Here is a 14,838-nt window from a genome sequence, read left to right as displayed (position 1 = left end):
TCATCATTCCGAACAAATTAAATTAAATGTTATTTGTCACGTGCTTTGCAAACAACAGGTGTAGACTAACAGTGAAATGCTTAATTACGGGCCCTTGCCAACAATGTAGAGAGAAAGATATATTTTTTAATAGAAATACATTTTAACACAAGGAATAAATACTTATTAGTATTTATTATTATTAGTAAATAGACAGCTACAAAAAATATAGATGAAAATTGTCTTGGTAAATAGTAAGGTCTGCAGCTTATCATGAGATATTTTCAACTCAGGCGAGCAAAAACTCAGGACCTCCTTAACATTAGAGATCGTGCACCAGCTGTTGTTAACAAAGAGGCACACCCCTACCCCCTCATCTTTTCAGTTAATTGATTTAAATCATGAAGTTCATCTGCCTTTACTCTGGTGCAGGAAAATTCTCAGCAACAAAAGAGTGATCAAATTCAGATCCTACATGTATAGTATAATAAGGTATGAAGTGAATGTTGCCTGAACCATGGCAATTACCCCTCTCTGTCTCTGAATGACTGCCCTCTCTCTCTCCTCTCTGTGTCTACACAGACAGCAGTCTTTATTTCATGTCCTGTCTGCCTATTCAGTCTACAACACGGTGAGTTTGTGTTAGTCTTCCCTCAGTCATAAATAATGTCAATATTTACATGTTTGCATCAGGATTCAGCCCAATTTTCAGCAATTAACTGCTTTGTAACACTAAAACTAGTGGCAACTGAGCTGTCTCTAACTTTATGGAGACAAAAGCTACATCAGGACAAATGTAGCCTGGTGATCAATGTGACATAGTTTGACCTCTGACCCTATAGGAGGTGAGCTACTGCCAGGGCATGAGCCAGGTCGCCGCCTTGCTGCTGATGTACATGAACGAGGAAGACGCCTTCTGGGCCCTGTCACAGCTACTGACCAATCAGAAGCATGCCATGCACGGTGAGCTGACCAATAAGATATCCCGTAAACATTGATTTGATTTATTTATTTCACCTTTATTTAACCAGGTAGGCTAGTTGAGAACAAGTTCTCATTTGCAACTGCGACCTGGCCAAGATAAAGCATAGCAGTGTGAACAGACAACACAGAGTTACACATGGAGTAAACAATTAACAAGTCAATAACACAGTAGAGAAAAAAAAAGGGGCAGTCTATATACAATGTGTGCAAAAGGCATGAGGAGGTAGGCGAATAATTACAATTTTGCAGATTAACACTGGAGTGATAAATGATCAGATGGTCATGTACAGGTAGAGATATTGGTGTGCAAAAGAGCAGAAAAGTAAATAAATAAAAACAGTATAAAAACAGTATGGGAATGAGGTAGGTGAAAATCGGTGGGCTATTTACCAATAGACTATGTACAGCTGCAGCGATTGGTTAGCTGCTCAGATAGCTGATGTTTGAAGTTGGTGAGGGAGATAAAAGTCTCCAACTTCAGCGATTTTTGCAGTTCGTTCCAGTCACAGGCAGCAGAGTACTGGAACGAAAGGCGGCCAAATGAGGTGTTGCTTTAGGGATGATCAGTGAGATACACCTGCTGGAGCGCGTGCTACGGATGGGTGTTGCCATCGTGACCAGTGAACTGAGATAAGGCGGAGCTTTACCTAGCATGGACTTGTAGATGACCTGGAGCCAGTGGGTCTGGCGACGAATATGTAGCGAGGGCCAGCCGACTAGAGCATACAAGTCGCAGTGGTGGGTGGTATAAGGTGCTTTAGTGACAAAACGGATGGCACTGTGATAGACTGCATCCAGTTTGCTGAGTAGAGTGTTGGAAGCCATTTTGTAGATGACATCGCCGAAGTCGAGGATCGGTAGGATAGTCAGTTTTACTAGGGTAAGCTTGGCGGCGTGAGTGAAGGAGGCTTTGTTGCGGAATAGAAAGCCGACTCTTGATTTGATTTTCGATTGGAGATGTTTGATATGAGTCTGGAAGGAGAGTTTGCAGTCTAGCCAGACACCTAGGTACTTATAGATGTCCACATATTCAAGGTCGGAACCATCCAGGGTGGTGATGCTAGTCGGGCATGCGGGTGCAGGCAGCGATCGGTTGAAAAGCATGCATTTGGTTTTACTAGCGTTTAAGAGCAGTTGGAGGCCACGGAAGGAGTGCTGTATGGCATTGAAGCTCGTTTGGAGGTTAGATAGCACAGTGTCCAATGACGGGCCGAAAGTATATAGAATGGTGTCGTCTGTGTAGAGGTGGATCAGGACCGGCTCGGAAACCAGATTGCACAGCGGAGAAGGTACGGTGGGATTCGAGATGGTCAGTGACCTGTTTGTTGACTTGGCTTTCGAAGACCTTAGATAGGCAGGGCAGGATGGATATAGGTCTATAACAGTTTGGGTCCAAGGTGTCTCCCCCTTTGAAGAGGGGGATGACTGCGGCAGCTTTCCAATCCTTGGGGATCTCAGAGCTGATGTACATGAACGAGGAAGACGCCTTCTGGGCCCTGTCACAGCTACTGACCAATCAGAAGCATGCCATGCACGGTGAGCTGACCAATAAGATATCCCGTAAACATTGATTTGATTTATTTATTTATTTCACCTTTATTTAACCAGGTAGGCTAGTTGAGAACAAGTTCTCATTTGCAACTGCGACCTGGCCAAGATAAAGCATAGCAGTGTGAACAGACAACACAGAGTTACACATGGAGTAAACAATTAACAAGTCAATAACACAGTAGAGAAAAAAAAGGGGCAGTCTATATACAATGTGTGCAAAAGGCATGAGGAGGTAGGCGAATAATTACAATTTTGCAGATTAACACTGGAGTGATAAATGATCAGATGGTCATGTACAGGTAGAGATATTGGTGTGCAAAAGAGCAGAAAAGTAATGAGGAGGTAGGCGAATAATTACTGCGCCCGCAGCAAGAGCAACATCATTGATATATACAGAGAAAAGAGTCGGCCCGAGAATTTAACCCTGTGGCACCCCCATAGAGACTGCCAGAGGACGGGACAGCATGCCCTCCGATTTGACACACTGAACTCTGTCTGCAAAGTAATTGGTGAACCAGGCAAGGCAGTCATCCGAAAAACCGAGGCTACTGAGTCTGCCGATAAGAATATGGTGATTGACAGAGTCGAAAGCCTTGGCAAGGTCGATGAAGACGGCTGCACAGTACTGTCTTTTATCGATGGCGGTTATGATATCGTTTAGTACCTTGAGTGTGGCTGAGGTGCACCCGTGACCGGCTCGGAAACCAGATTGCACAGCGGAGAAGGTACGGTGGGATTCGAGATGGTCAGTGACCTGTTTGTTGACTTGGCTTTCGAAGACCTTAGATAGGCAGGGCAGGATGGATATAGGTCTATAACAGTTTGGGTCCAAGGTGTCTCCCCCTTTGAAGAGGGGGATGACTGCGGCAGCTTTCCAATCCTTGGGGATCTCAGACGATATGAAAGAGAGGTTGAACAGGCTGGTAATAGGGGTTGCGACAATGGCGGCGGATAGTTTCAGAAATAGAGGGTCCAGATTGTCAAGCCCAGCTGATTTGTACGGGTCCAGGTTTTGCAGCTCTTTCAGAACATCTGCTATCTGGATTTGGGTAAAGGAGAACCTGGAGAGGCTTGGGCGAGGAGCTGCGGGGGGGGCGGAGCTGTTGGCCGAGGTTGGAGTAGCCAGGCGGAAGGCATGGCCAGCCGTTGAGAAATGCTTATTGAAGTTTTCGATAATCATGGATATATCGGTGGAGACGGTGTTACCTAGCCTCAGTGCAGTGGGCAGCTGGGAGGAGGTGCTCTTGTTCTCCATGGACTTCACAGTGTCCCAGAACTTTTTGGAGTTGGAGCTACAGGATGCAAACTTCTGCCTGAAGAAGCTGGCCTTAGCGTTCCTGACTGACTGCGTGTATTGGTTCCTGACTTCCCTGAACAGTTGCATATCACGGGGACTATTCGATGCTATTGCAGTCCGCCACAGGATGTTTTTGTGCTGGTCAAGGGCAGTCAGGTCTGGAGTGAACCAAGGGCTGTATCTGTTCTTGGTTCTGCATTTTTTGAACGGAGCATGCTTATCTAAAATGGTGAGGAAGTTACTTTTAAAGAATGACCAGGCATCCTCAACTGACGGGATGAGGTCAATGTCCTTCTAGGATACCCGGGCCAGGTCGATTAGAAAGGCCTGCTCACAGAAGTGTTTTAGGGAGCGTTTGACAGTGATGAGGGGTGGTCGTTTGACTGCGGCTCCGTGGCGGATACAGGCAATGAGGCAGTGATCGCTGAGATCCTGGTTGAAGACAGCGGAGGTGTATTTGGAGGGCCAGTTGGTCAGGATGACGTCTATGAGGGTGCCCTTGTTTACAGAGTTAGGGTTGTACCTGGTGGGTTCCTTGATGATTTGAGTGAGATTGAGGGCATCTAGCTTAGATTGTAGGACTGCCGGGGTGTTAAGCATATCCCAGTTTAGGTCACCTAACAGAACAAACTCTGAAGCTAGATGGGGGGCGATCAATTCACAAATGGTGTCCAGGGCACAGCTGGGAGCTGAGGGTGGTCGGTAGCAGGCGGCAACAGTGAGAGACTTATTTCTGGAGAGAGTAATTTTCAAAATTAGTAGTTCGAACTGTCACCCGCGGAACAGAGAAGGAGTAGTATGAGGGTGCGGCTAAAGGCTATCAAAACTGGTCGTCTAGAGCGTTGGGGTCAGAGAATAAGAGGAGCAGGTTTCTGGACATGGTAGAATATATTCAGGGCATAATGCACAGACAGGGGTATGGTGGGGTGCGGGTACAGCGGAGGTAAGCCCAGGCACTGGGTGATGATGAGAGAGGTTGTATCTCTGGACATGCTGGTTGTAATGGGTGAGGTCACCGCATGTGTGGGAGGTGGGACAAAGGAGGTAACAGGGGTATGAAGAGTGGAACTAGGGGCTCCATTGTGAACTAAAACAATGATGACTAACCTGAACAACAGTATACAAGGCATATTGACATTTGAGAGAGACATACAGCGAGGCATACAGTGTCACGAACCGGCTCAAAGCCCGTAACAAAGGGAGACAACGTGGAGATAAGGAGTAACAAAATATATATTTATTAACTAAAGCAACTAAGGAAAATATACAATGGTGTGTGTAATCAGTAATCAGTAGTGTAAGTGAATGTTTTGCATGCATGAATGTGATAATGCAGGGTGTTGAAAGGTGCCAAAGCAAACAAACAAAAGGCCACCAAGAACCACAACACAATCTACAAAGGTGTCTGCATGGAGAGAGTCTCTTCCATGAATGTGGAAGAGGTCTATTTATCCTGGGAGACACATGGCCCAGGTGTTTCCCATGAAGCTGACGACCCTCCCAACGGCATCCTAATAAGGAAACAAGAACAAAGACAGAATACGGCAGACAGAGTGGGAGGGTCGTCACATTCCCCCACATAAAACCGGGGACCAACAAGGACCCCGGAACATCATACCAGCCTCTGCGTCCCAAATTGACACAGCCTCTGCGTCCCAAATTGACACAGCCTCTGCGTCCCAAATTGACACAGCCTCTGCGTCCCAAATTGACACAGCCTCTGCGTCCCAAATTGACACAGCCTCTGCGTCCCAAATTGACACAGCCTCTGCGTCCCAAATTGACACAGCCTCTGCGTCCCAAATTGACGAGGGGTTATGTGTTCACACCTCCACCTGCACCAACCAACCTCCTCCTCCCCAGACCTCAGCAACCTTTGTGCATAGGAAGCAATATTTAAGAGGAAAGAAGAACACACGACCAGGAGGGAACAGACATTATGAGGGGTTATGTGTTCACACCTCCACCTGCACCAACCAACCTCCTCCCCAGACCTCAGCAACCTTTGTGCATAGGAAGCAATATTTAAGAGGGAAGAACACAAGACCAGGAGGGAACAGACAGGAAAGATAGAACATGACAACCCGAAACAATGGTCAGTCACGTAAACATTCAGAAACATGGCACAAAAGACCAACAGCTACAAACTCCAACGAAAAGAACATCAGGGTCCTTCTTAATTTTTACAACTCCCAACGATTCATAGTCACTTCCAACGATTCATAGTCACTTCCAACGAAACAGAATTTCACTAATTTCAATCATTTAACCTTGTAGTGTTCAGCGATCTTCAACAGCTGTTCTTTAGTACATAATTCTATCAGGTCCTCTGATGGAAAGCGAATGAACTTGTATACATGAGACACCATAGTCATAAGTAAATAATCTTGCTCAACCCCTCTGCTGAGCACATCAGACCACAACCAGAGAAATGACAATCACCCTGAGCACCACAGAAGAGAGATGAGATACGGAGCTTCCCCAAAACCTACAATAACTCAACCCTAGTCTTCGTGCAGATTTGCGGTGGGTATTTACGCACTGTAGCCCGCTGGCAAGGAAATAGAACTCCCCAGCATGCTGGCAAATTCCACCAAGCCACGGATGTGCCCCCGAGACAACTGCTCAGTCCACAGACACCACACAAAAATAACAAACATTTAACCATGCCCAACATGTCCAAAATTTAAACACGTCGCTAAGCTTATCAGGGGAAAAAGGCTATAGCTCCGGGTAGCAAGTTCCACTACCCTACACAAATCTCCTGAGGTACACAGCCGATTTACTCACCTCCTCAGACTGACTTCCCAACAGAAAGTAGAACAAGAGTTTCCAGGCTAGGCAGGGCCTGGAAACTAACCATTCTCTCTCCAATGCAGCACACAAACCAAACAACAAAGGCAACCAATACTGGGCCTATCAAACTCAATATGCAAACCAAACACATACCTCCACGGTCTCCCAAACCAATAGTTCAAAGATCCCGGATGAGCCCCCACTTGTCACGAACCGGCTCAAAGCCCGTAACAAAGGGAGACAACGTGGAGATAAGGAGTAACAAAATATATATTTATTAACTAAAGCAACTAAGGAAAATATACAATGGTGTGTGTAATCAGTAATCAGTAGTGTAAGTGAATGTTTTGCATGCATGAATGTGATAATGCAGGGTGTTGAAAGGTGCCAAAGCAAACAAACAAAAGGCCACCAAGAACCACAACACAATCTACAAAGGTGTCTGCATGGAGAGAGTCTCTTCCATGAATGTGGAAGAGGTCTATTTATCCTGGGAGACACATGGCCCAGGTGTTTCCCATGAAGCTGACGACCCTCCCAACGGCATCCTAATAAGGAAACAAGAACAAAGACAGAATACGGCAGACAGAGTGGGAGGGTCGTCACAACAGTAATCACAGGTGTTGAATTGGGAAAGCTAGCTAAAACAGTAGGCGAGGCTAATCAGCTAGCACAACAAACAGCAGGTAAAATGGCGTTGACTAGGCAACGGGGCCGACAGATTCAACCAAACAGATATGTCATGCATTGTGGTCCGACCAAACAATAATAGGAATCAGCTACATTACCAGTGGAATAATATATGAATATGTAATACAATCTTAATAAAGACATGGAATTACAGTTATTGACCAGTAAGTACATTCTGTTATGGACTTCTAGCCACAAGGTAATGAAGCAGTCTAACCATACACTCTCCGTCTCCCTCTAAGGTTTCTTCATTCCTGGGTTTCCCAAACTGCAGCGCTTCCAGGCGCACCACGATCAGATTCTCTCCAAACTCATCCCCAAGCTGAAGAAACATTTGGTTAGATCACTGTTTTTGAAATATATATATATTTTTTTATCCATCCATCACCCCCCCCCCCTCTTCGGAGGACACATATCTTGTTTGTTTTTTACAGCTTTTCTGCTACCTGTACATACATTGTACATACACATTTTTCATACACATTTTACATAGATCATTGTTTAGGTTGCCTTCACTCACACTCACACAACCACATACATGCATACACACACGCACACACACGCACATACACACACGCACATACACACATGCACATACATACATGTGCACACACATTGCGTAATGGCATTATTATGTTTCATAATAGTGAGGTTATTACAATATTTGCATATAGTTACATTGAAATGTGTGTTACTGTGTAGAACTGTCCATCTTTCTTTCTTTCTACCCTTCCCTCTCTTTCTCCCTCTCTTTTTCTCTCTCCCTCCATCCCTCTCTCCCTCTGTCTCTCTAGGACAGGGAACAGATGTCCTGTGGGATCTACAGCACTAAATGGTTCCTGCAGTGTTTCATTGACAGGGTGAGAGAAAGTGTGTTTTAAAGGACCGGTGCCATTTTTAGCTGATTTAAATAATTATTTATTTTTATTGACCCGTGACAAACAAGAACTCCTCTCCTTAAAGGTACAATCTGGGATCTGGGGTTGCTGACCAACGATTGCCATATGTGACCGACCACCTTGATTCAGTCTTATGTCGCAAAATTTGCAATTGTGTTTTTTTACATTGGATAAAAGCAGAGACTCAGAGCTACAAAATGGTTTATCATACACTGCATTTGAGGAACAATGGGAAAGTAATTTGGTTTGAAAGTTTTTTTTACTTGTAACCTCACTTTTGAGAAACTGTCCTTTGAATGTTTTGGTACCTGCTGGAGAGCTCTTCTTTGACAAAAAAAATAAAAATAAAATCAAATTTATTAATATAGCCCTTCGTACATCAGCTGATATCTCAAAGTGCTGTACAGAAACCCAGCCTAAAACCCCAAACAGCAAGCAATGCAGGTGTAGAAGCACGGTGGCTAGGAAAAACTCCCTAGAAAGGCCAATACCTAGGAAGAAACCTAGAGAGGAACCAGGCTATGTGGGGTGGCCAGTCCTCTTCTGGCTGTGCCGGGTGGAGATTATAACAGAACATGGCCAAGATGTTCAAATGTTCATAAATGACCAGCATGGTCGAATAATAATAAGGCAGAACAGTTGAAACTGGAGCAGCAGCACAGTCAGGTGGAAGTTGAAACTGGAGCAGCAGCATGGCCAGTTGGACTGGGGACAGCAAGGAGTCATCATGTCAGGTAGTCCTGGGGCATGGTCCTAGGGCTCAGGTCAGTTGAAACTGGAACAGCAGCATGGCCAGGTGGACTGGGGACAGCAAGGAGTCATCATGTCAGGTAGTCCTGGGGCATGGTCCTAGGGCTCAGGTCCTCCGAGAGAGAGAAAGAAAGAGAGAAGGAGAGAATTAGAGAACGCACACTTAGATTCACACAGGACACCGAATAGGACAGGAGAAGTACTCCAGATATAACAAACTGACCCCAGCCCCCCGACACATAAACTACTGCAGCATAAATACTGGAGGCTGAGACAGGAGGGGTCAGGAGACACTGTGGCCCCATCCGAGGACACCCCCGGACAGGGCCAAACAGGAAGGATATAACCCCACCCACTTTGCCAAAGCACAGCCCCCACACCACTAGAGGGATATCTTCAACCACCAACTTACCATCCTGAGACAAGGCTGAGTATAGCCCACAAAGATCTCCGCCACGGCACAACCCAAGGGGGGGGCGCCAACCCAGACAGGATGACCACAACAGTGAATCAACCCACTCAGGTGACGCACCCCCTCCAGGGACGGCATGAGAGAGCCCCAGCAAGCCAGTGACTCAGCCCCTGTAATAGGGTTAGAGGCAGAGAATCCCAGTGGAAAGAGGGGAACCGGCCAGGCAGAGACAGCAAGGGCGGTTCGTTGCTCCAGAGCCTTTCCGTTCACCTTCCCACTCCTGGGCCAGACTACACTCAATCATATGACCCACTGAAGAGATGAGTCTTCAGTAAAGACTTAAAGGTTGAGACCGAGTTTGCGTCTCTGACATGGGTAGGCAGACCGTTCCATAAAAATGGAGCTCTATAGGAGAAAGCCCTGCCTCCAGCTGTTTGCTTAGAAATTCTAGGGACAATTAGGAGGCCTGCGTCTTGTGACCGTAGCGTACGTGTAGGTATGTACGGCAGGACCAAATCAGAGAGATAGGTAGGAGCAAGCCCATGTAATGCTTTGTAGGTTAGCAGTAAAACCTTGAAATCAGCCCTTGCTTTGACAGGAAGCCAGTGTAGAGAGGCTAGCACTGGAGTAATATGATCAAATTTTTTGGTTCTAGTCAGGATTCTAGCAGCCGTATTTAGCTGAAGTTTATTTAGTGCTTTATCCGGGTAGCCGGAAAATAGAGCATTGCAGTAGTCTAACCTAGAAGTGACAAAAGCATGGATTAATTTTTCTGCATCATTTTTGGACAGAAAGTTTCCGATTTTTGCAATGTTACGTAGATGGAAAAAAGCTGTCCTCGAAATGGTCTTGATATGTTCTTCAAAAGAGAGATCAGGGTCCAGAGTAACGCCGAGGTCCTTCACAGTTTTATTCAGCATCATTCACACCCTCTTAAACTTTAGCCCCCACCCAAACTCTGACCATTTTTTTTACCTTGTTTTCATGTCATCCAGAGCGTTGGTGACTGTAACTCTGCTGCTGGCAACAATTGAATTACGCTTTTTTGCCGACATTTACTGACACCATATTCAACGGGTGTTGAGCGTACGTAAATTCATCAGTTATTCTGCGCTCTGGCACACTCAGACGAGAGGGCTCGGAAATCAGAAGTAGATGGCCAGACTGAATTTACGAACACACCCGAAATGGTTACTTGCATAGTGGAATCTTTTGTTAAGACATGTAGCTAGCTAAACAATTAACCACAATCACAACTCATGACGTTATTACACTGCATGAATCTGCAGGTAGCTAACCAACAGTTGTCGCAGTGACATTCTATTGAAATGGATACTTACATAGTGGAGTCTTTTGTTAAGACAAGTAGCTAGCTAAATAATGAACCATAATTCCAACTCATGACATTTCTACCCTGCATAAATCTGAAGGTAGCTAGCCAACGTCTATCAACAGTTGTCGCACTGACATTCTTTTGAAATGGATACTTGCATAGTGGAGTATTTTGTTAAGACATGTAACTACCATGCATGACATTGTTAAGACCTGTAGCTAGCTAAACAATTAACCATAATCACATCTCATGACGTTATTACCCTGCATGAATCTGCCAGTAGCTAACCAACAGTTGTCACAGTGACATTCTATTGAAATGGATACTTGCATAGAGAAGTCTTTTGTTCAGACATGTCACTAGTTAGCTAGCTAAACAATGAACCATAATCCCAACTCATGACGTTACTACCCTGCATGAATCTGCAGGTAGCTAACCAATATCTGAGAATGTAGCTAGCTAGACTATTTTACATCATTCATGGATGGGACACGTCTCTTGTCAGATGCCATGGTTACCCTTAGTTTGAAGATGTAATACGAAGACAGGTGTTTTTCTCCATCTCCTTAGCTATCATACTCAAATTCCACTTATTTCAAAACTCGGTCCTCCAGAAAGTGGAGAGCAACACTTATGCAGTTTTACTACGTGATACACTAAAACAAAATTGCGTTAGACAGGATTACTTAGACATACTGACCAGCTCAAATAGATAGAAGCGTACTCTATGGCAGACCAATCCAAACTCATCTCTCGGTATATCCAGCCCACTCATTATCTCAGCCAATCATGGCTAGCGGGAAGGTTGCTCGCTTTTTCTGTGGCTAAACCAACTAGGCTCGTATTTTTAAAAGATGTATTCGTATTTACAGATGGAATACAAGTTTGTTATTAAGGCACATAAAAGTTCACATGATTGAGAAGGCATTTCTGCAACAACAACAAAAACGCTTTTAGATAGTTTTTTCAAGTTTACGTTCAAACGGCTCTCCTGTGAAGTAGTGACCCGCGACATACCTCTAGTTTCCTGAAACGTGTCACATATTGTAACTTTTAGCAGAGGAGAAAGTAGTCAAAGAATTGATCCTCCGAGCCTCATATTCAACTGACAATAATAACTTAAAATAGCAGAATTGCAATTGTATTCATAGATGTTCATTCATTTCACAACTCTAAGCAGGATGAACTTATAAGATAACTTATTTCAGCATTTATTAGCGTTGTTAACTATGTATAAAGGAAACATAACATAAGCATAATCACGAGGATTAATAACTACTCTGTGTGTACTCGACTCTGTTCATACACACAATCCTGTGGCTTTGGTGGTTTGGAGAGAGACATGCTGCTGTCAGCGCTTCTCAGTACCGCTGGGGCCCACCACAGAGATGGGGCTGTGTTTTAGGCAGGGCGCCACCAAGCCCCCCTCACTACCAATGGACTGGAGGCAGGGTGAAGGGAGGGAGAGAGGGAGAGAAAGAGTAAGATGAAGACAAACAAAGAATTTGCCTAGTAATCAATGATTATGTCATTGATCGATAATTGTAATTTGGGGGATGATAAGCCTACGCTTACAGATAGCAAAATCTTATTAATGTACAGTATGTGAACTCATTACTTGTGATATTGTGGTCTTTTTGGACACCACTGATTTTATGAACACTTTTACCACTTTGTGAATGGGAAATCATTTTTCTTGGAAGTCAGAGATCTTTTTTTCCTTCTCCTCATAGACCCCGTTCACCCTGACTCTACGCTTGTGGGACATCTACATTCTGGAAGGAGAGAAACTTCTTACTGCCATGTCCTACACAATCCTTCGAATATTTAAGAGTAAGGAGTGCATCTACCTTTGACAAGTAGCCTTTTAGCTACTTTAGCCTATTAGCTACTCATTACGTAACTGTTTGCTAATACAATATTGCTCTCAGCTATGCATATTTGACTCCTGTCCTGTGTGTTGTGTCTGTGTTAGAGCAGTTCAAATCAATTTGTATTAGTCACATGTGCCGAATACAACAGTATTTTCACCTTACAGTGAAAAGCTTACTTACGAGCCCCTAACTGACAGTGCAGTTTCAAAAAATACTGATAAAAGTAACAAGTAATTAAAGAGGAGCTGTAAAAAATAACAATATATACAGGGGGGTGCCGGTACAGAGTCAATGTGCGGGGGCACCGGTCAGTTGAGGGAGTATGTAGGTAGAGTTAATTAAAGTGACTATGCACAGATGACAACAGAGAGTGGCAGTGGTGTGGGTGGGGGTGGGGGGGGGGGGGGTGCAACGTGATGTGAGTAGTGTGTAGATGTTCACCATTTGGGTAATAATGTCAATGATGTTGACTTCTTTCCTGTTTTCTGTATCTGTGTGTCAACAGAACGTCTCCTGAAGATGAATCTGGAGGACCTGAGAGAGTTTCTTCAGGAGAAGATCGCCCTGTCTTTCCTCAACAGCGATGATATCATCATCGATCAGCTGCAGGCCTCCATGGCGGAACTACGCAAGATGAAGCTGGACCTTCCACCCCCAGGTAACACACTGCTTAGCTGATTTATGTACTGTTTGACAAGGATAAAGTAGAAAATGCAGAGACCTAACATCTCATGAGGGCTTTTCAATGAGCTCCCCCTTGTGGAGAGACATTAGGTCATATAATGACCGTTTGATACTGGTTAGGTAGTTGTGGGGTATTTTTGAAAGAGAGTACCCATAATTACAATTTAATATTTAAGCATAAAACAGGTAAACACCTACTTAACAACTGAAACAGAACTGTAAAGCAAAGCATAGTTCCTATATTTACCTCAGTTTTAATGTTCCTGTGTTTTATTTCTAGCCAAGCCAGATGAGCTGCCACAGAAGGCCCTGGGTTTGGAGCTACCTGTTCTGCTCACCCCTCTCAAGCCCCCCAGGGGAGTCTCCCCTGACCAGGGATCCAAACGACCAGGAGCAGGGGGTCTGGGTCTCCACATCATCACCTACCAGCCAGACATCATCTCCCAAGACGACAGCCCTTCCAAGGAGGACAGGAAGGACAAGGAAGCTCTCAATATGGAGGAAGAGGATGAGGAGGAAGTCTCTCTTCCATCTCCAGACCCCATTCTCATCCACACCATCCAGGCTCAAGTTACCCCCGATGGGCCTCCCCAGGCTGGGGCTGGGCCACCACCTTATGAGCCACCAGGGGGTAATGAGCCCAATGTTATGGGACAACCTGCCATTCTTATGGTACTCCACAAAGAAAAAAATGTTGAGAGCTCCTCTGGTCCAGTGGCTTTACCAGAGACACAGGTCGTAGTTCAACAGGGTACAAACACACCTCCACAAAGCCCCATGGAGGAGTCGACCCTGACTGCCCCAGTTGCCCCTTCATCCCTTAGCCCTCCCCAGCCACCCTGCAGTGTCCCCCGGACTCAGTCTGGCCCAGAGTGAGAGCCGTTCAGTGGGGGAGAGGGCGGAGGATGTGTACCTGGCCAGGCTTCTGGAGCAGGCCATGGCTCTGCCTAAACACAGGGCCCAGACAGGAGAAAAAGGAGAGCCAGGAGACCCAGAATGGCCAGTTCGATTCTAGAGCATTGCAATGCATTCTAAGTCACCCCCTGTTGTCTACAAGACTGACATTGCAGAAACATAGTGTTATGTTGTAGGAGAAGCTGCCATAGTGGAGTGCCAATGACAGTGCCACATTCTCTCCCATCATAGTGAAAGCATTACAGCTTACTTCATTTTAGTAGTTTTGTAATATTCTAACAATGGACATTATGTTTGCTTAGAGAGCCTTTGTAAAATATTTGTTAGTATAGTCTTATTTTAGTATAGTTTTATTTTTGTATGTGGACACCTGCTTGTCGAACATCTCATTCCAAAATCATGAGCATTAATATGGAGTTGGTCCCCCCTTTGCCTCCACTCTTCTGGGAGTGTTTAAAAAAAACTTTTTAAAAAGAATAGAAAACAAAGTGATAACTGGCTCAGGCCACAGTGTACTGTGCATTAGTTTGGTCCGCTAGAAAGTGAATTGTTCCATTTCAATCTTCAGGAAGGCCCCAGACCATTATTCCTCCTCCATCAAACTTTACAGTTGGCACTATGCATTTGGGCAGGAAGCGTTCTCCTGGCATCCGCCAAAACCAGATTCGTCTGTC

General features: G+C 45.0%; 2 protein-coding genes across 2 annotated transcripts in view; both read left to right on the top strand.

Moving 5' to 3' along the window:
* The window catches only part of LOC109884748 (USP6 N-terminal-like protein), a 38,476-nt gene extending 37,446 nt beyond the window's left edge, over window positions 1–1,030 (top strand). The window contains exons 8-9 of the mRNA XM_031808142.1: window positions 562–610; window positions 822–1,030. Coding sequence (XP_031664002.1) covers window positions 562–610; window positions 822–977 — 205 coding nt within the window. The 3' untranslated portion in view covers window positions 978–1,030. The remainder of the gene's footprint in view (window positions 1–561; window positions 611–821) is intronic.
* Window positions 1,031–2,348: 1,318 nt separating this feature from the next.
* LOC116358128 (TBC1 domain family member 10B-like) lies at window positions 2,349–14,838 on the top strand. Its single transcript, XM_031808132.1, has 6 exons — window positions 2,349–2,499; window positions 7,540–7,634; window positions 8,092–8,157; window positions 12,425–12,524; window positions 13,071–13,223; window positions 13,530–14,838. The coding sequence occupies exons 1-6, from the start codon at window positions 2,385–2,387 to the stop codon at window positions 14,123–14,125; spliced, it is 1,125 nt and encodes a 374-aa protein (XP_031663992.1). The 5' UTR covers window positions 2,349–2,384; the 3' UTR covers window positions 14,126–14,838.

Source organism: Oncorhynchus kisutch, linkage group LG3, assembly GCF_002021735.2.
Source record: "Oncorhynchus kisutch isolate 150728-3 linkage group LG3, Okis_V2, whole genome shotgun sequence".
NCBI lineage: Eukaryota > Metazoa > Chordata > Actinopteri > Salmoniformes > Salmonidae > Oncorhynchus > Oncorhynchus kisutch.
This window is presented reverse-complemented; position numbering and strand designations above follow the sequence as displayed.